Source organism: Triticum urartu, chromosome 3, assembly GCF_003073215.2.
Source record: "Triticum urartu cultivar G1812 chromosome 3, Tu2.1, whole genome shotgun sequence".
Lineage (NCBI taxonomy): Eukaryota > Viridiplantae > Streptophyta > Magnoliopsida > Poales > Poaceae > Triticum > Triticum urartu.
The window spans coordinates 394,858,590-394,880,552 of NC_053024.1; the positions used below are offsets into that span (position 1 = coordinate 394,858,590).

A 21,963-nucleotide genomic window follows, 5' to 3' on the forward strand; every position below is an offset into this window, starting at 1 on the left:
GGAAAACCAAGTGTGCCACTGGAAAGATGAGATGAAATCGCTTGAAAACGATATAAAGAACGCCGGAATCGGAGTTACGGTTTGGAAATGGCAAGCGATTCAAAAATGACACCGGTCTGCGATTTACAGCAAGTAGCCATCTAAATGTAACGAAATGAACATGCTACAGCACCCAAACATGACAACAAAATACATGGCAGGGATGCACACAAGATGCTTAACAAAAGTCTAGCACTGAGCTACGGCCAATTCATCCATTAACAGGTTCAAACAAGCATGGCAAAAATGCATATGGCAAACAGATCCCAGACTTAGTGAAATCAACACTTGTCTGAAATTTCAGATCAGGTAGCCCTCTTCGGAGTAACAAAACTACATGCTATAGGACCTGAACATGGCAAAGTAAAGCATGGCATGGAGCTACTCAAAGAGCTTAACAAAAGTCCCTTAGTGACCTTGAGCCAAAAGGGATCAGAAAATACAATTGCAAGCATGTGAACATAGCAAAAACATAATCAGTTTTCAGACTTAGTGAAAACTGACACATGCTGAAATATAACTCAAGTAGGCATGTTTACGAGCTCAATGCACTCACTACGGTGCAAGTCATGGCAAGACAAGCATACATCCATCAAGAAGGCATAAAATGCAAGCTAGACATGGCAAGAACAATAGCATAGCATGCATGGATCAACTACAACATCACCGGCAAAATTGCAAACAAATTGACAATCTGTCCAGATTCACAAAGTAGCAAAAGTAGAGCTCGATTGACTCAAACTAGGGTGCTCCATAATTGCAAACAAAGGCATGAATGGATAGAGCACTACAAGATTAACAAAACATCCTTACTGATCATCCTCAAAAGAGGCACGGATCACTAGGAAATAACAAGAACATATGGCATCATGAGACAAACAGCTCCAGGACTTAGTGAAATTGCTAAGTCCCTGAAAACAGAATTAGCAAGTGCACCACTTTGCAAGATTGCACAAGTCACCACACACATCACAAAAATACATGGGTTGCACCTCTGGAAAGATGACAAAACCCTTAACAAAATATATGTAGAACTCACGGGCATAGTATGCACACAATAATCATGGCAAAAATAACAAAAGTGCTAAACGGAGTAGCAGATCTGACAATAATCTCAAGTAGCCTTCTTCTAACAGCATTTCGGGTATCAAGATGAGCTCAAATGAAAATGATGCAATGGAATGAAATGATGTACTCTCTGAGATGAACATTTTGATATGCTATATGCATGAATCAGAGCTACGGATGCAAAGTTACGGAGCCGCGAACATGTACACATGGACTGAAATTTCAAGGACTTAGGAAAAAACAACCTCCCAGATCTGGATCTAGGGTTTGGTGGCACGCAAAACGAGGCAAACTCCGGCGAGCACTGTTCACGGCCGGAGCGGGACGTCGCTGGAGGAGGTCGGGGAGGCGGCTGCCGGGGCGGCTCAGGCCGGCGCGGGTCGCCGGAGCGACGAGGGCGGCTGGTGGTGGCGGCGCGACGCAGTGGCGGCGGCGGCGCGTGGCGGCGGAGCGGGCGAGCGGCCGGGCGGGCGAGGCCGCGCAGCCGGGCGGGCGAGGCGGCCCGGATGGCGCGGGAGAGGGCCCGCCTCGGGCCTGGGCGGGCCGGCGGGAGTGGCGGCGGCGGTGGTGACGTGTCACGCGCCCATTGGCTGCGGGTGGCGGCGCAAAGACGTCCGGCGGACGACGGACATGTCCGGAGACGGCGGGAGCGATTTTTATGATTTCGAGGAGGAAGGAGATTTGAAAACGGAGGGGATCTATTTATAGCCATAGAGGGAGTTAGGAGAGTCCAAATGAGGTGCAGTTTTCGGCCACGCGATCGTGATAGAACGCTCTAGATGATGGAGCAGAGTTAGGTGGGTTTTGGGCCAAATTGGAGGGGTGTTGGACTGCAACACACACGAGGTCTTTTCGGTCCCTCGGTTAACCGTTGGAGTATCAAACGAAGTCCAAATGATACGAAACTTGACAGGCGGTCTACCGGTAGTAAACCAAGGCCGCTTGGCAAGTCTCGGTCCAATCCGGGAATGTTTAATCCCCACACACGAAAGAAAGCTAGAAATGGCCACCGGAGGAGAACGAAGCACCGGAATGCAAAACAGACAACGGGGAAAATGCTCGAATGCAAGAGACAAACACGTATGCAAATGCAATGCACATGATGACATGATATAAGAAGAATGGCAACGACAACAACATACGGAGACAAAACCCGAACCCGAGGAAATAAATATAACTTAGCGCCGAAAACGGCAAGAGTTGGAGTGCAAATTGGGAAAGTTACATCCGGGGTGTTACAACCCTACACCCTCTATGAACAATAAATTCAAAAAGAAAATTGAAAACAAAATAAAAAATATGAAACTTTGAGACATCAAATATGTTCAAACTTTCGATCATCTAGCAAATCTTCAGGTACAAATAACATTCGAGGAGCCCTAAACTAAAAAAATCACCGGTCAAATTTATGTGCACTTTTGAGCAGTGATTTTTTATGAGGGCTCCACGAATGGTATTTTTGGCTGAAATTTTGCAAGAACATCAAATTTTTGATCATCTTTGATCCCTGTAAGTTTTGGATTTTTTGTTTTTCTTTCAATTTTACTATTCATGAGGTGTATGGGCACCCGGGAGCTGTTACAACTTTCTCATATATAAAATAATCAAATTTTCATGCGAGTGTGGACATGCAACCGAGTCGGATATTTTCAAAACTTCTCAAAATGTATTCAAAATAGATCTTTTTTGAAAGCCCTAGTCACTTGAACCACCAATATGAAACAAAACTTTAATTTAGGCTTGTTCTTCAAAAGATATGAAAATTTAAAAATCAAAAGCCAAAAAATAGCACGCACGAGGGACTCGGTGCCCCCGCACTTGCATGCTACAAATCCTCTCCCCATAATGCTGAAACAATCAGGTAAGAAAGATAACGCTGCGAACCAACCTGTGGTTGGATGGTTTGAGGAACAGTGGTATCCCCAGCTGACCAGGGTTCAAATATTGGTGCTTGCATTATTCCTGGATTTATTTCAAGATTTCCGGCGATGCGTTTTCGGTGGGAGAAGATATTCAAATATTGGTGCTTGCATTATTCCTGAATTTATTTCAAGATTTCCGGCGATGCGTTTTCGGTGGGAGAAGATGTTCTCATCGACGACGAGGCGTCTACCGTCACTTCGTAAATATGACCGTTTGCGTCTGTACTGTCTTAAAAAAAAAGACAACACTAAAACAGCCCGTGCCAAAGAAGTAAACAAACCCAATCTTAAAACATTTTTATCCTACGGTATGTTAGCAAATCCGTTTTTAAAAACTCAACGCTCCAACGCAACGGTCCTGTTCGAGACGAGAGAGAGAGAGAGAGAGTCTTCACCGGGAAGAATCCTAACGTTTAGACGCACTTGATTTGAACGGCACCGCTCACGCCTTCCGCCCCTGCACAACTGCTGCCGGCGCGTATCCGTTTCCCTTGTGCGCGCGCTCCTGCCCGATATATACGTACAATGCAACGGCCACAGCCAGAAACAGCAACCGCACTGCTGTTGCAAGAACTAGACATCGCCCTGCGTACACGCACCCATCTCTCCCGTAGACACTCATGAGTCTGGCGTGACGATCGACCCTCTCTATAAGACCACCGCCCGCGCGCGCGTTTGATCACGCTACTCCAGAGACCAGAGTGTAGCAATGGCGGCCGGGCGAGCGTGTGCTCTTAGCGCGGTGCTGGTGGTGGTGGTGGCGCCGCTCCTCCTGGCCGGCGCGGCGGACGCCGACTGCTTCGATTACTGCTTCAAGGACTGCATCGCCAAGGACAAGAACATGATCGACTACTGCAACTACGCCTGCGACAAGACCTGCTACGCGGGCGCGCCCCAGCGGCCCTTGGCGGCGGCTGCCGCCTCCGGCGACATGGGATGCCAGCTCTCCTGCGCCAGGACTTCCTGCCACCGTCTGGATCCAGGTAATCAGATTGGCACAGTTCATGCGCGCCATGAATTAGTAATGCGCAACCACTGCACTCACGTCACGTATGATGAGCCGACAACGACGATGTGGTGGTAAATTCTTTTTGCAGACCGCGAGGCCACTGAGGCCTGCTTCGGGCAGTGCTACGACGGCTGCAAGACCAAGACTCTGCCGAGGCCTCTCCGCGCCGGCGCCGGCATGCCCACCACGTCAGGCCCGGTGGTCGCCGACCTTCCTTCATCCGAGCCGGACCCAGATGACGCCTTTCCTTCATCCGAGCCGGACCCAGATGACGCCCTTCCTTCATCCATGCCGGACCCAGATGACGCCCTTCCTTCATCCGAGCCGGACCCAGATGATGCGGTCCGTGCGTCGTCAGAGGCGCCGGAACATCAGGCGATGGAGCCACGTACACCGTTATCGGAGATCCACGCTGCTCCTCCGGCGTCTGCGTGACAAGAACACCTCAGCGTACGGCCGTGACAGTCAGCATTGGCCGACCAATCGATATGTAAGCGCGATCACCAGGTGCGGAGGGATTAGCGCATGGCCGCGTGCTAATGGGTGTACACGTATTATTTATAAACACTGCTGAATGAAGTGTCTTAGGCTAGTTGTAACGGGATGTTCTCCGTATCAATATAGTGTACGGGTTTGTTAAACTCAGCTAACGGAGATTAAATCTGGTCCCATTCAGTGCCAGTGGGCCATCTAGAATTATAAAATTTAAAAGAATTTGCTGAGTTAGAAAAGGTGGACAAGGCTGTATTCTTGAGTTTGGATATATGCACTAGATGAAATTTCACATATCTAATGTTGAAAACCGCGGTCAACTATGAAAAAATGTTTGTAGGGTATGAGGAGGAAGACCCACTCTATACGTTGGATTTAAACAGTTAGAAAGCTCTTGGTACTCTCTTGATAGTGATTAGGACAATGCTAAAAAAATGGCTGAATTTCTTGGACATTTTTATGAGCTCACTTTTAGTGTTTCCGTCACACTCCATGTGATATTTTGCTGAAGTTAATGTTGTGTTGGAAGTGTGGGCTGACAGTGATGATATTTTGCGAAATACATGGCCAAGAAAATGCAAGATAAGCATGATAAGTATTGGGGGCCTTGGCATGCGGAGGTGGTGAATGAGAATGACAAGGGGAATGGGAAAGCAAAGAAAAAAGGAAGAGAAGAATGTGAACATGTTTGTATTTGCTACAGCTGTTCTTGATCCAAGATTCAAGCTATCAAATTACATAAAACTAGCCATTGAAAGAATGTATGCCGAGTTAAATGGAGACAAAGTTTGGGAGAAGGTGAAAACATGTGTGCATGCTTTGGTTGCAGAGTACAAAGCTATGTATGCACCAATTGATGCAAGTTAGCATGTGGGTGCTCCACAATCCGAACCAACTCATAAAAGGGCAGGAAGGAAATTGGTGCCTCAGATAAATAAAAAGCTGAGAGTTGTTGTTGGTGGTGAAATTAGCATGAGGAAATCTGAACTTGAGAATACCTACATGAAGAGAATGAAGCAAATAATGATGACTTTGACACTCTAAAATGGTGGAAGGCGTATGCTGCTAGATTCCCAATATTGGTTAGGATGATCGTGATGTGTTATATTTCCCAGCATCAACGGTTGCATCGGAGTTGAGATTTAGCACAAGTAGATGTATCCTAAATGATTTTAGAATCTCACTTACCTCATTCATGGTCCAAGCTCTTGTTTGTACCCAAGATTGGCTAAGGGGTTCTACTACTATCAACATTGAAGAAGATATGGAGGAATTGTTAATGTTGGAAAAGGGTAACATGTTGTGATTGTCTTCTATGTAATTTCCTTTATTTCTAACTTTGTATGCTTATTACATGTTTATTTCATTCTTTTTCAAAACTAATTGAAGAGTTGGTAGTACAAATTCATCCAAGTTGAAGGCACTCCAAGCTAGCAATAGGAAGTCTATTTGCAAGCCATCTGGGCCATCTTGCGCGGCTCCATCCTCTACTTAAACGTTCGTGAGTGAGTTACAAGAAGTTGTCTTGATCATCACTCAATTATTGTAGTACAAGAAAGATGCTCATGTTCTTGTTTCTAACTTTCTACTGTTATCATTCGCAATATATGTTACAAGAAAGATGTTCATGTCTATTTATGTTACAAGAAAGATGCTCCTGCTCATATCTATATATGTTACAATAAATATGCTCCTATTCATGTCTAATTGTCTATATATATATATTACAAGATGCTCCTCATCATGTCTATATATATTACAAGAAAGGTATTCTTGTTGGTATCTATATATATTACAAGAAAGATGCTCATGTTTCTAGCTTTCTAGTTTCTACTATTACTATTCACTAGTACACGTCCATGCTATTAAGACCTTCACACATGATGAAGAAAAAAACGTGTGTGATGAACACATCACACACAGATATAAAAATATAATTGTGTGTCAAAAAAGCGAACGTGTGCGAAGCTGGAATCATCACACACACTTATTTGTAAAAACTTGATTGCGATTCGTTGGACACGGTCCGTGTAAACTAAATGTGTGTAATGATTTTCTCATCGGACATGGTTCAATTGTAGGACCCGTAGACGATGCATTGCAAACGCTTTAAAGAATCAAACTGTTTGCGTTGATTTCAGTCATCACGCATGGTTCTTTTGCTAGAACTCTATGCAAATTATGTTCTAGCAATACCAAATAGTTCGTTTGCGCTGTTGCAAAACTGCACATTAGTAGATGGATAAGAACTAGTGGCAGTCCACGTGTCTTGTCAAATTAATCGCCCCTGTGGCAAGGCAGACATAAACTGGATTGGACTAGTTTTGTTCCTGGCGGAACGCTTGTCGGCGCGCATCCGTCCCGCTAATTTTTCACCGACTCTCACGCGTCGCCACCACAATGGTACAATGCGAGTGTCGGTGCCTCTCTTCCCGCGCATCTTCGAGCCTTATAGGCCAAGTGTGGTGGGCGGTAGCTCTAGAAAACCCCTGATAGCTTGAGAGGTCAAGAAAACCCCCATTTATCCACCACCGTTGATCGATCCAATGGCTCCGATATGCTAGAACGACGAGAAGTAGGGTCGGTGCTCGGTTTTTCAGCCCCACGGCGCGTGCTCAACAAGCTTTGCTAGCACGCATTCTTCGGGCCCATGAAGAAAAATGTAAAAATACCTTTGAGTATTTACCAAGCTGCTAGCAGTGGAGGAGTTGCAAGCTCTTCCAGGGGGACACACCAGAGGTCTGGTCCTCGAGGCATCTCTTCTGCTGGAGTTGGGTCACAACGAGAACCTGCTATGGAAAAGAAACCTTCCGATGGTGAAGTATCAAGCCCTTTGAAAAATCGTAAAGACAAGGGGTACCCAAGCCATGGGGTCGAGGGACCGATCAGCCGTGAACTTTTCCCAGATAAAAGCTTGGTGAAGGCTAACACTGCTAGGAAAAGGAAAAACACGAAAAATTCGAGTGATAAACCTCGCAAGGCGGGAGTGGTTGCAGAGAAGATATTGATGCTAGAATGGACAAATGACTTATGTCCCAGTTGGTATGACAGTTGAGGGGGCTGTTGGGCGTGCAACCCGGTGATGGAAAGGGTTCTGCAAATGAAACTATCAAGAAGCATAAAATGGAGGGATTCAGTTTTAACTCGATATCGGTGGAGGCTGCTAGTGTGGCGCAGCCCTGCCGAGCGCAATGAATATCCTTAGTCTGGAATAACGAGGTTGTGGGAAGCCTGAGGCAGTTCAAGAACTCTGCAATCTTGTCGAAATGTTCCACCTAGAGGTTGTCTTCTTGTCGGATACCCAAATGCTTGCGAAGAAGTCCAAAGCTTTGGGGAATCAGCTGGGTTTTCTTAAAGCTTCTGGTGTTGACTGCACTGGCTTGAGTGTCCTAGTGCTTTGCTAGACTAGTGATGTGATTGTGTGGCATAAGTCTTGCAAGAAGTCACATATTGATGCCTGGGTTGCTTCCATCGTGGGTGTTGGCAGAACTTGGAGGTTCATGGGTTTTCAGGATTTGCGTCAATTCAATCTAGCTATGCTTGGTAAACAAGGATGGAGACTCCTCACAAACCTAAACTCTCTATGCGCTCAAGTGTTGAAAGGAAAGTACTTCCATGACTCTGACTTTTTGTCGGCTAGGAAGAAGAGGAACTGTCCTCACACCTTGGGTGCTATTTTGAAGAGAAGGACTGCTCTTGAGATGGGGTTGATCAGAAGGATCGGGGATGGTGTCTCAACCAACATTTGGCGGATTCCTAAAGCTCCAGGAAACAAACCTCTTTTCAAAAAACCTGAAGCTACTACCTTTGTGGTGTCTAAGCTCATTAGCCCAGATGGTAATTAGAATTTGAACTCTCTCGAGCAAAAATTTTGTGGTCATGACATGCGTTCCGAGTTGTATTCCCTCGAGAAAGCTCTCTGAAGATTTCTGGGCGTGGTCTCCCGAAAAACATGGGAATTGTTCAGTTAGATCAGCCTACCGCTCATCGATTAATGAGTCTCGCATGATCTCTAATCTGGCCACATACTCTCACGCTGACAATGACCTGATTTGGAAGAAGTTGTGGAGTACCCAGGCCCTCCTCCCAGGGTGCGTTGTTTTTGATGGAGGGTTATCCATGAGTTTATGCCCGTTAACTCTTACTTGGCGCGAAGGCATATTGAAGTTCCCAAGTTCTGTGTTGATTGTGGCAACCCAGAAGAAAGTTTCTTTCAGTCCATGATACAGTGCACGTACGCAAAAAGCTTGTTGTCACCATATGAAGAGTAGTTGGGGCATAAAACTTCTTGTCTTCCATCCTCACACCTGGGTTAAGGATCTTCTGCACCCTGGTATTTGCAGCTCTTCCATCCTTCTCAATATCATGTGTAGTATGTGGGCAGTTTGGAGCGCTCGCAATGGTAGGAGACATGATGAACCTATATGGCACATTCCGGTTGCTTGTCGTTGGGCAAGCGATTTGGCCTTTGATCTTTCTCAGCCAACCTCTCCCTCTGTGTTGCCAGCTAACCGCAGGGAAGTGGTCTCATGGAATGATCCTCCTACTGATATCATCAAAGTAAATGTGGATGTAGCCTTTAATGCTGGTAATTTTAATGGGTCCTCCGGGGTGGTGGTCAGAGATGTTGATGGTTCGCTTCTTGCCGCTAGGTCTGAATGGTACTCTGCTCTGCCGAATGCCTTGGTTGCTGAAGCTCTTGCCTGCAGGGATAGTGCCCACGTTGTTCACAATTGGAGATTGAGACATATCATGGTGGAGTCGGACTACAAGTCCTTAGTGGCACCGTGGAAGTCCAGACTGAGCACATGTCGAGCATTCTGTCCATTCTGTTGCGTATTGAAGAACTAAGCAAAAAAAAATCTTTCTTCTGATTTATCCTATGTTAAACGGGATACAAATGTGACTGCTTATCTTACAACCAAGAGTGTTATAGCCTCTAGTCCTCTATGTATGTGGACAAACTTTATCCTTACTTTTTTGTCTTCGTGCATTCAACACAAATGTAACCTTGCCTCGAGATGAATGAAATTGGCTATTTGATCAAAAAATCATTTATTTGTCTTCTTTTGCAGGAAGTTCATTTAATTGCCAATAGTTAATATTAATAGAATTTCTTTGAATTATAAAAAATGTACATTTGCTAAATTTGTTGTGTTGCATATGTATATTTAGCAATTAATTTTTATTAAATGTTCTGCAACCACGCACAAGGCATATAGTTATTCGCAGTAGCATATGAAGACCGCATGGATTGACGTCACATGTGACAATGTGACATGGTTATTGTATTACTCCCAAGGATCCAGTGGCCGGATTGACTATGCCCGTAATTATAGTTTTAGCATATGCACATGTAAAAGAAAAACACTTGTACCGGATCGAAAAGCTGACCAAATCGTATATACAAGTGAGAAGAAACGAGAGGAAATGCGCGCGCAGCACGAGCCCAGTAATTACGCGGGTGCGTGTACATGAAGTCAGAGCAAACAATGTTACAATAACCCGCAGAACCGAACCGAACGAACGCTGCACATGCGCCCGTGCTGGCTCTTGCGCCATGATTAACCATGCTTCTTCTTTCAAAAGAATGCTCCTACATAATTAAACACACTTTTAGTCAGTAGCACACTACCACTGTTAGGGAGATTTTTCTTTGATTTCAAATATGCAAGACTCCAGGAACAGCACCCGTGGGCACGTTGTGATGCGTGCATTCCCTTTCTCGTGACTTTGTGCGATTGGAAGATTTGTTGGCAAGGGTTAGGCTAGTCATAGTGAGAGTAACTTAATTAGTAACATAGTGCACTTTAAAAAAAATTTGCTTATATGGCAAGTATTTAATGTGAGGTGGTAACATAATATGTTACTGTAACATAGCGCTTTCCAAGACAATATGAGTCTACAAGCTAATAAATGAAGCCATCTATGACACTATTATCATGTTACTTTGCATTATGAAAGTAGTAACTTAGACTAGTGTCATGCATATGACACTAGTCTAAGTTACTCCCTACTATGACCAGCCTTAGGGGTGGATAACACGCTTCTCGACTGTTCATTAAGTTCGTGCTCATTATGACTCGAGCCGTTAAACTTAACGAGCAAACAATTATGTTCAGTTCTATTAGTTTAAAGCTCGTTAAACTCTTGAGCACGCGAGCGCTCGTTTTATGATGTGTTACAGCCTACAAGGCAAGAGTATGGATGTAATTTTTATGAAGAAAGATGATGGCTACAGGAGAAGATGCGCTAGTTTGTTGCCACCTATCGGTTGTGATGGGTTGATAAGATTGACTAGATGAATTGAGGTACCAAGAAAATATTTTCATATATATATATAGGGTCGCGCTATTTGTCACCCTGGATGATGAATAGTTATTCTTCACCTTCTTTTTATTTTGACATCAATACATCGTATTTATATGTTTCGTAAATTTTGTCTTATTTCATATATAAAAAATATAAGAAAATATGTACTTGCCGTAAAAAATATTTTATGTTACATAAAATTACAATTGTAAAAACATAGTGTAAAACATACATAAAATATGATTTTTCTGGTTTATAACCTATATTTTTAATTTTTTATATCAAATTTTACATATTGAATCAATATGCATGTAACTATTTATATTCTAAACATAATTTATTTAGGAAACGAACATAAGATTACTTCGGATGGAAAATAACTTATTCTGTACCCTGAGTGATATATATATATAGAGAGCGCGCGCGGAGATATGGGTCATACCTATTATCTGGACCATCCAATGGACTGGATCAGTAGGTAGCAGCACATTCAATGAGACGTGCGCGAGCCGTGGAAAATGGCTTATGTCAGGGTCGGAACAATACGCCGCGTATAATACACCGTATGTACTACCGCTGGATGAGGCGTGGCAGGCCCACACCCCACGAAACGGCGTTGCGCTCTTGAGTTGGACCGCTGGTCCTTTTGTAACATCGTACTTAGACCTTGGTCCAGAATTTTTGCGTTTATTACTGCTAGAGATTAGCTGAAGCCTGAAAGAGTGGTGGATTGCTCCGGGAACCGGTCGCGGCGTCGGCGGCGATGGACGACGGGAGATTGGATCTTTTGCCCCACTTTACTTGGGCATTAGATGATTTGCCCCATTTTACATAGGATTAGATCATTTGCCCCACTTTTCTTTTTTTTTTGATGATTTGCCCTTTTCAATTACTGTAATCATTTTTTATTTTGTATCCCTTTTTTCTCCATGCGAAAAGACACAATTGCCCCTGTGGCTAATTTACAATTTGACACCGCTGTTGGACTGACACTAAGTTGCATCGACGAGCTCACTGTTCCCCAGTTCAACGCATTTCCTCTGTTCTTCTTTACTCATACCAGAGGAGGCCGACCACGGCACCTTGGCCCCCATCTTGGCAGCAGCAGCCCGACGCGGCAGCTCCCGCAGATGGTCGGCCGGCGCCGGCGGCTCCCGGGGCTCCCGCTGCGGCTCCTCGGCCTGGGGCGGCGGCTCCGGCCGCAGCTCGGCGGACCGGCGATTCCCGGGGCTCACGCCGCAGCTCGGCGGACCAGCGGGTTCCGTGGCTCCCGCTGCAGCTCCTCGGCCCGGGACGGCGGCTCCCGTTGCAGCTCGGCGGCCCGCCGCGGCGGCTCCCGCTCCAGCTCGGCGAACGGGCGGATTCCAGGGCTCCAGCTGCAGCTCGGCAGATGGTGCGCTCGTTGCTGGTAAAAACTACCTTCTTCCAATGATTAATGGATTTACAGTTTTGATGTGTGTCAGCTCGTTGGTCGGTAATAGCTATGGCTGGACGACAGTGTTGATAGTACTAATTACCCTAGCAGCTGGTACTGCTTCAATCATGGAGCTGGGTACATTATATAAAATGCTTTGCTTAGTTATCTCCTCCAGATGCTTCATACTTTAATTGTATCACACTCAAAATATATATGCTTCATCTTTTGCTGGATCTACTTTAGTCACTGGTCAGAGATCTATATATATGATGTGCATCCTGGCATATGCATTTCGTTGGAAATTGGCAGCATATAACATCTTCATAGGAAAAAAATAGACTGACAACATATGTTCACTTAGCACATGGAATTGAGAGAATATATCACACTGAAATCACGAACTGATGCCACAAAAAGGTTTGCTTGGTTCAAGCGACATGATAAATTAATCCGAGTTTACATCAAGCAAAAAAGTATTTTTTTCGAGCCAATATCTTTGAAATTGACAAATTTCAACACCTCTATGAATTTAAAATAGAATTGAATGCACTAAAATGAGAGCTTCTTCCTCTTCGGGGTCAATTTTTTCTTGCATGCCGTAGAGCGTGAAGGGAAGTGAGAAGTAGGTGATGCTGTAGAATTAACAGTACTTGTCCCACATGGCTGTGATGCATCGTCTCCAGCTATGGCCATAGCAAGCCTCCTGCATGTTTACACACCAATGTTATAAAAGTAGGATTTTTCTTTTGCATGAATCAAATGTGCTTATGACAAATATAATAGGTACCTCCTTGTGATAGGCCCAGGGCTGTTATGAAGGCTGGGAGGCAGTGTGATTGTTGTTGTGCGTGTAGGTGTCGCAACAACAACTGGAGCGAGCTCGCGAGCAGACACATCACTAGAAAGTTCAGTCACACCGGATGTTAGAAATGGTATAATAGTACTAATTTGATACTAATATAAAGGAGATATTAGTGCATGGTTTACCTCTCTTTAGCTTCATTTTTTTTGCAAGTTGCTTTCCTGTGCCCCAATATCCCACATTCTTTGCACCTATTTCTGCTGCCAAATCTCTTCTTTTCCTTTTCCTTCTCTTTGTCACCTCCTTCTTGGTCATTTGTTTTGCCATTATCATCTTTTTTCTTCCGTTTGCTGCCACCACCGTCTTCAAGGCAACTTTTGATTCTCTGCTTCCTCCGTCTCCCAACGGAGCTCTTTAAATCCGGTGGCACCATCTCAAAATCTAGATTAACATGAGGCCATTGAGACTTGTCCGTGATTGGTTCAATCTCTCCAGCATAGGCAGCCCGAAACCTACTCACGGAGTAGTACTCATGTACATATGGTTGAAAGTTCACATCTGCCGTCTCTATAAGGAATGCAAGTGCATGCTCACATGGCTTTCCAGTGTGTTGCCATTCTAGGCAGGTGCACTCACGGCTGCCTATCTTCACAACATGCCTAAGATTATTCTTGCTAGTGTCCTTGACCTCACAACTTTCTCCGGTTGATCTTCCAACAACCAAATGGTCAAGTTGCCTAGTTCTATTATTTATTTGTTGAATGATAGCAGGCAATATCTCTCCCTGGAGCATTTCCCCAATCCTTCTCCTTCTATAAACAAGTATCATAATTTTCTCTCTTATTGCATCGGCTAGCTCATCCATGGGCAGCTCCTTTGTTCCTTTGATCCAGCTATTGAAGCACTCAGCTAGATTGTTGTGAATGTAATCACATTTTATTTCTGTGTTGAAGTCACATCTCATCCACTTTAAGTTATGATAGGTACACAAGTAGGTACTCACTGCAGGTTCAGCTTCAAATATCTTGCCCATATGATAATTAAATGTTTCCAGATGATAAGCCTTGGCTGCTGGCCACATGCGACCAAAAACATCTCCGTGAAACTTCTTTTTGAAGTTTGCCATTAGATGCCTAAAGCATTCCCTTTGCTCAGCTTGAGGAAACACAATTTTAACTGCATTCTCTAACCCTTTGCATGCATCAGTACAAATAGCTAGAGTTTGAAGATGTCCTATTGCCCTATGCAGTTGTTGCATAAACCAAATCCAGTTACCCTCGGTCTCCGTACCAAAGAAACCAAATGCTAAAGGAAACATCCAATTTTGTCCATCTAGTGTTGTACATGCTGCTAATTGACCATTCCACTTTCCAGTCAAAAATGTGGAGTCTATACTGACATATGGTCTACAACCAGCCAAGAAGCCATCAATGCACGGCTTAAGTGCCATAAAAAATCTGCGGAAATGCACTTCACCTCCTTCCCTCTTGACATCAACCTCGACAATGCTACCAGGAGATCTTTTATCAATCTCAGCTTTGAAATTCAATAATGACTGAAAGCTTTTTCCCCAGGTCCCATATAAACTATTCTTGGCCCTTTCTTTTCCCTTGTCAACAGTATGATACCCAATAGTACATTTGTATTCGGCCTGTAGCTTTTTTCGGAGCTCGCTGGCACCAATGTTTGGTTCAGTTTGAAGATACCCCATTGCCTTTTCTGCCACCCATGCTTGGTCTGCCATGCTTGTAATCACTGCAGCGGTTGATGAACACTTATGAGGCTTTACTATCTTGTTTACCTGCAGAAAACACAATACCAACCATTAGTTGCAAGTAATTTATAAAAGATAGTTTTAACATAAAAGATGATTCATGTTAGATAAGTTTGTACCCTGACTGTTTTTCCATCTTCTATTGTCCTAGCAGTTATTCTCCAAGGACATGCATTTCCTTTACAGTGACCCACAAATCTAGTAGTGTCACTATCCTTGGTCTTGATGTCAAACTTGCCTCTAATAGCAAATGTTCTCATGAGCATCCTAAACTCGTTCATTGAACGAAACAAAGATCCTTCCTCTATCACAGGATGTTCCTTATCATACCAAAAGTGATCCTCTTCAGGCATATGGTCAGGCACAGGAAGAGCCGCATCAGCAAGTAAATCCTCATCAATATCAGCCACACATGCATCAACATCTGCAATGGAGGCTTTCATAGCTGCTTCAGATACAATTTTCCGATGCTCAGGTTCATCATTGATGCCAAGCACCGAGCACATGTTCTCTTCTGTTATAGGAACATCAATTTCTTCATCATTCATTGGTGCTATCTCAATCTTGGACCAATCAACACTTCCTTCCATAGTTGATACATATGTATCATTGCTAGCCACCGGCCAAGACCTACTTGGAGAACAAAAGATTTTCAGTTATGGAGGGGACATAAGGGCATCATCTAACTGTCATTTTGTTATGTTAGGAAACAATTAACAAATTGTTTAATATTCATTTTCCAGTAAAACTAAGTGTATGCCCATGTCATTGGATTCATGATCCTCGTAGAAGTATTCATCCACATGGTTTAAAGATTTGGATAATTTCAGAACTTTATACTCCTGAATCCTGATAATTATGTTTCCATCATATTGTTGCAGTTGCAGGGTTACTACAAGTGTAGCAGCGTTAGGGGCTGCCTAGCGAGGAGATGCCAAGAGGTTCAAACCCTGGATCCGTGTGGCACTGTGTGTGTGTTTGGCGTGGGGTGGGAGGAAGGGGAGATAATATACTGACCAATCTGGAGCAGATCGTGGTGATCCATGGACGCAACAGTCGCCTCCCTGTCCGGCAGTCTGTGGGATCGTCTCAGTTGTCATCTGTGTGAAGCCTCGCTGTGCAGGGGTCGTCGGAGTTGATGGCTTGGGGGCCGGCGGTGAATCCGCCTCTCCACTAGCCATGAACACCACGACACAACAAAATCAATCTATGATTTGTTAGTAGTTGGTTCCGTTGGATAAAGCCATGTAAAGAAAGTAATGTGATTTGTTCCCTGTTAATTAGTTGCTTCGGTTGGATACAGGCTTGTAAAGAAAAAAGATTTGTACAGTGTCAAATTGTAAATTAGCCACAGGGGCAATTGTGTCTTTTCGCATGGAGAAAAAAGGGATACAAAATAAAAAATGATTACAGTAATTGAAAAGGGCAAATCATCAAAAGAAAAATGAAAAGTGGGGCAAATGATCTAATCCTATGTAAAATGGGGCAAATCATCTAATGCCCAAGTAAAATGGGGCAAAAGATCCAATCTCCCGATGGAGGCCTGCAGGATCGACGATTTCCCTACGGATGTGGTTAGTACCCCAACGCCTCCTATCCTACCCCCTACCCCCTCGGGTGTCTGCCGATACCCCTGTCTTTCTGTCGGCCGCAGCGCACCGCCGTGCTCCTCACCGGCGGTGCCGTGTTTTTTCTCTGTGCACGCAGGTTGCCAATCTTCCAGGGGGCACCGCGGCCCGCAGATCCCTGTCAAGATAAGGGGAGCAAGATTGGGAGAAGAGATGGGGATGTGCTACGGGATTCATCTGTGACCGCGCACAACAACGGCGCGGAGCCCGACGACGACGGGAGCAAGGGATATGGTCCAACGGAGTCTGGGAGTCGACCGTCAACCGGGATATGCGGTCGCCCGGCTGAATTAAGAGGTAGAGTACGTGGATCAATCTCTGAATTTTTACCCCTCGCAGAGCATTTTACCTGCTGTCCTCTTTCAGGTAGTCTCCATGTTTGTAAATTAGTATGCCTGAATTAGTAAAATCAGGGGTCCTCTGTGTGTGTATTACCAGAAGAGAATAAATTCGTCACTGCGTAAAAAAGGTTGATTATTTGACCAATTGAAGAGTGTGACCGTGGATTGCTTCTCTATTAAACAGAATTGGATCGATGTGGACCTGCGGTTGCGTGTTCTTTTAACTGCCACACAGGTAAAAAGATTTCAGTTAGGGGTGCTTTATCGTTCTCCATGCCCGGCTGCGTTGCCGGCGTGGAGGAGGTTGCTGGTGGTTTGGCTTGCCTTCTGCCACCTAGGTTCATCATGGTGCGGTCAGTCTGACCATTCAACTTTTTTGTTTTGCATTTACTAGAGGAGATTACTGGATAAAGTTTGTTGGAACAAAAAAATGTGAGACAATCAAAAGTGTTTGGGTCCAAATTTGTGTCTGAATCTATGGGTGCGTTATCTTTCATGCCGAAAGAATGCCGCCCAGGTAGGATTGGAGCCCTCGAAAAATCAATAAGGGGCTTTGCGGAGCAAGACGAAGATGAGGTTATTAAGCTAGAGTTAGGCACCACAGCTTCGAATGGGTTTTCATGGAATTTGTCAGGATGATGGGAGGTGTGGCACCGAAAGACCATATTGAAAGGTATGTGGTGTGGACGGTTAATGTTTCCGATTCTGTTCTAACCTCGAGCTAGTAATGATCTCATGTTTCCCTGTTTTCTGAAAATAAATTGCAGATCAGTGCAGATCTATGGAGGTTGAAATAAGAAGCACACTACCGGATACAGTGCATCGATGGTGTAAGTGGCACGTCTTGAAGAAGTCTAAAGAAAGTTTGGGGGCTGTGTACGGGAAGAGAAATGAATTTAGGCAAGAGGTTCATAGAGTGGTTAATCACATGCTAATAGTGGACGAGTTTAAGAAAGCGTGGGCTCACCTACTAGAGAAGTAGTACAACCTGAGGACACACACATACATGACGCAACTCTTTGAGACAAGGGAGAAGTGGGCTAAGCCATGTTTGAAGGGTGTTTTCTGTGCAAAGATGAACAGACCCAAAGGAGTGAAAGTGTGAACCATATGCTTATGAACTTGTGCCACCCGGCTCTCCGATGTATACACTTTTGAGGCAGTACATGAGGTTGCAGTTTGAACGCCAATTGAATGAGACTTGTGAAGTGAAGAGAACTAAAACCGTAAGTGTCATTTGATTGAGACAACAAAATATTGCCGTGTCTGAGATCTAACATTTGTTCTATGCAGGCACGTGTAGTCCTAGGGACAAATTCCTCGATTGAGATACAAGCCAGCAAGGAATGCACCCGTGCGACGTTCAAGCAGTTTCAAATTCTATACGATTGGCGAACCATAAGGAAAAATGGAGCAGGGACGTATTCCTAGTGAAAATGATTGACGACGGAGCATGTTTTGAGAGAGAATATGTCCTCTTTGAACATATGGGGATGCTCTGTCGTCATGTTCTGAAGGTACAACCCACATGTAATATTCTCTCTGCAAACTAATTGGTTTTGGCCGGCTAACCAACATAAGGTGTACTTGCAGGTCATGGATAATATTGGGATGAAAGAAAATACAAAGAGACACATAGTGAAAAGGCGGACAAAATATCCAAGAGATATTTTGCCAGATCACTTGAAGCACTACCGGCTGGACCAGATCAACAACACATCCCTAACTTTTCGGCACAACCGGATGTACATTAGGGCGTTGGAACTGGTTCGACTTGGAGACGCAAGTGTTGAGGCATATCAAACTCTGATGGGGCTTTTAGACCAGGCCATGCCGATGATGGACCCTTTTGACAAATGTCGTGACAGGCTAGGGCTTGGAAGACCGTGGATAACAACAATGTGGCAGATACCGACGGGGAGCGAGCTGGGAGAAGTGTATGTGAAGACGACAGAATGTCATGCAGCATGAAGTTTTGGATTAGTGGCACCAAGCAAGAACGGAAACGCTGGCAGATCAGCAATGCCTGAGACAAGGCGTCGTACGACGGGATGACCAAGAGAAGTAGGTTTTGCAGCATTTGCAAATCCCAGTGCCACAAAAGAACAACTTCACCGGAGAGAGGGGATATTCCGCAACCGAGGAAGAAATCCAAATGCAGTAAATGCAGTGGTGAAGGGCATAGGAAGAATACTTACGAACGGCAAGCAAGGGAGATGAAGTGAGTTGAAAGCTGGTAGTGTCAAGTGTGCTAATTAAGTTTTTAGTTTGAAAACCGACGTGTGGCTGTGTTTCAGCTTGTGGTTATGGTGTTTTTTGTTTCTAATTGTGCTATAGGAAACTGACATGTCAAACTGCTCCTTCTTGTTGGCTGGTGCTGTGTTTGAAGCATGGATGGTTGGTGTAGCTTGTAGCCTATGAATTCAAAGGTTGAATGATCAAAGCTGTTGGACTGGTGAAGTCCCCAGCGCAATAAATTTCTCTATTCTGGCTTCCACATGAACGAGTCAAAATCGGTCCAGGTGTGAGCACAATCGGACCATGAAAAATGGCAAACGGCAGGTCAGTAGAAGACCACTCTGGTGTCTATCAATAAATGCGGTCTGCACAATGTCAGGGGCACTGTACAATAAACCTCAAGAACACATCAATACACCATCTTATACCTGCATACACACAGATCCCAAGTGAAAGTGCGTTATATCGACTAGAGGGGGGGGTGAATAGGCGATTTTTATGAAAGTCTTCAAAACGTGGGAGTTATGAAGACAAACAGCGAAGATTATGCCTATTACTATGCAGCGGAAGTTAGATTACACTAGGCCAGCCATAGTCAAGTATTCAATAAAGTGAAAGCGCAATGACAAACAGCTGAAGTGTAATAAGGATCAGGTGGGAAGAAGTTATGAAGCCAAATAGATTATACATTCACGTTGTGAAGACAAAAGATAGAGCAAGCATGCAATGGCTTCACAATGAGTAACAGTAAGAAAAAGGAAGTGAAGATGAAACCCGTGACTCGTTGAAGACAATGATGTGTTGGACCAGTTCCAGTTGCTGTGACAACTGTACGTTTGGTTGGAGCGGCTAGGTATTTAAACCTTAGGACACACAGTCCCGGACACCCAGTCCTGAACACGCAGCTCAGGACACCAAGTCCTCACCGTATTCTCCTTGAGCTAAGGTCACATAGTCCTCGCCCAATCACTCTGGAAAGTCTTCAAGGTAGACTCCCAAACCTTCACAGACTTCGTTCACTGGCAATCCACAATGTCTCTTGGATGCTCTGAACGCGACGCCTAACCGTCTGGAGGATTCATAGTCCTCAAGTGTAATAAGTCTTCAGATCACACATACAAGAAGACTTAAGTGATGCCCAATGTTCTCTGGCTCTGGGTGGTTATGGCTTTTCTCCTCGCTAGGAATTTTCTCTCAAAGGCTTCGAGGTGGGTTGCTCTCAAACGACAAAAGTCGTGCACTGAAATCTGAGCAGCCAACCGTTTATGGTTGTAGGGGGGTGGGCTATTTATAGCCACTTGGCAACCCGATCTGATTTTTCTGAAATGACCCTGGGTCACTAAGGAACTGACACGTGTCGCAACGGTCAGATTTCAAACTCTCATGGCAACTTTACTTGGGCTACAAGCAAAGCTGACTTGTCCGGCTCTGGACAAGATTCTCTCTCATTGTCTTCACTCAAAGACATAGGTTTTTGGTTTAGGCATCACTTCAGTCATTCTGACTGGTTCTCCTGGACCCCACTTAACAGTACGGTGGTTCCTATGACTCAACACAAAAGAAAAAGAACTACGAAAGATCTAAGTCTTCGAGCTCCATAGGCTTCATAACGTGTCTTCTTTTGTCATAGTCTTCAAAGTGAATATCTTCATATACCACCTTTGACTTCAATGTCTTCATACATTTTTGGGGGTCATCTCTGGTAGAAAAACCGAATCAATGAGGGACTTCTACCTGTGTTATCCTGCAATTCTCACAAACACATTAGTCCCTCAGCTAGGTTTGTCGTCAATACTCCAAAACCAACTAGGGGTGGCACTAGATGCACTTACACCAAGGAGTAACAATGAATTAGATAATATGATCATATGGTTGTATGACCCATATGGAATTTTTGTATATATATATATATATTCTGATGTACTAACAATTAACAAGTTGCTCATGAAACCTGTTAGTTCGTTTGTTAAGCTTGTTAAGTTTAACGAGCTGAATTTGGTAATTGGCTCTATTCGTTAAGAAGCGACCTACGAGCTTAGAGCATCTACAACTACAATGAACATATCATGTCCCTCAAACATCTGTGGAAGCGTTCGGTCAGTGTCAGAGCGTGTCCGTTTGAGTCCTTATTTGTTCGTCCATGTAGTCATACTCCTCATTTTCTCAATTATATGTCTGGTCACTTGCTTGTGATTGGTGGAGATGAAGAGAGAAAGAAAAGAAAGAAAAAAGGTGGTCCGAAGTGGGCCGTGTACTACATGAAGTATTGATTGGCTGTGTCCGCAAATCTTCATATTCTCCCTACATTTGCTCTCAATATGAGGTTCGCAGACAACCCGGACGCATAGGGATGATAGGAGGGGGCCGACTGGATTGTGTTTTTTCTTCTCACTCATATCTGATCATTGATCGGACATGTTCGTGGACGTTGGAGAAGGATTTGACAAAGCTGGTTGTAGATGCTCTTAGTGAGCCGCCCATGCCCGAGTGAGAGCTTTGGATGTCCTCGCGTGCACACAATGGAAAGGCGGCAATAGTAATTACTAGTGCTTAGTACATCTCCAATGCAAACCTCTAAAACAAACACGGTGTTTGTTTAAGAACATGTCCGGATGCGTCTGTGAACAATGGTACAGCAAAGGGCTATTTCAAATCAGATTTGAACAAACCAGACAAATTCCATTCAAATTGGATGATTTTCATCTAAACCGGACCAAAATCATTACATTTCTGACATACTTCAACTAAACTACATCGGACCAGGCTTTTTTAACCTAGTCTAAATGATGGCCGGCCGCGACAAGCACCAGTTTCCCATGACATATCCTCCTCGTGCATGGCAAGTTCACCGTGAGCCCTGAAAAATGAAACTGTAGGAGGGGAGGAATAGTGGTGGCCTTCCTGGGACTCAAACCACTGCG

At 44.4% G+C, this 21,963-nt stretch overlaps 2 protein-coding genes and 1 long non-coding RNA gene across 6 annotated transcripts; 2 read left to right on the top strand and 1 right to left on the bottom strand.

Annotated features, from left to right (window-relative positions):
* Positions 1–3,601: 3,601 nt before the first annotated feature.
* On the top strand, positions 3,602–4,777 carry LOC125548403. The gene is made up of 2 exons (XM_048712005.1): positions 3,602–4,012; positions 4,127–4,777. The coding sequence occupies exons 1-2, from the start codon at positions 3,739–3,741 to the stop codon at positions 4,471–4,473; spliced, it is 621 nt and encodes a 206-aa protein (XP_048567962.1). The 5' UTR covers positions 3,602–3,738; the 3' UTR covers positions 4,474–4,777.
* Positions 4,778–12,824: 8,047 nt separating this feature from the next.
* LOC125546836 lies at positions 12,825–15,425 on the bottom strand. The gene is made up of 3 exons (XM_048710953.1): positions 14,955–15,425; positions 13,247–14,862; positions 12,825–13,157 (listed from the first exon to the last, which is right to left on the bottom strand). The coding sequence occupies exons 1-3, from the start codon at positions 15,423–15,425 to the stop codon at positions 13,025–13,027; spliced, it is 2,220 nt and encodes a 739-aa protein (XP_048566910.1). The 3' UTR covers positions 12,825–13,024.
* Positions 15,426–16,274: 849 nt separating this feature from the next.
* Positions 16,275–19,289, top strand: LOC125544084. 4 transcript variants are annotated; one of them, XR_007299266.1, is made up of 7 exons: positions 16,275–16,409; positions 16,543–16,760; positions 16,989–17,039; positions 17,199–17,477; positions 17,572–18,030; positions 18,098–18,321; positions 18,398–19,289. It is a non-coding gene; the product is annotated as an uncharacterized LOC125544084 (long non-coding RNA). The 4 variants fall into 4 exon arrangements; XR_007299267.1 differs by lacking the exon at positions 16,275–16,409 and having other exon boundaries at positions 16,417–16,760; positions 16,830–17,039; XR_007299264.1 differs by lacking the exon at positions 16,275–16,409 and having other exon boundaries at positions 16,417–16,760.
* The last annotated feature ends 2,674 nt before the right edge of the window (positions 19,290–21,963 follow it).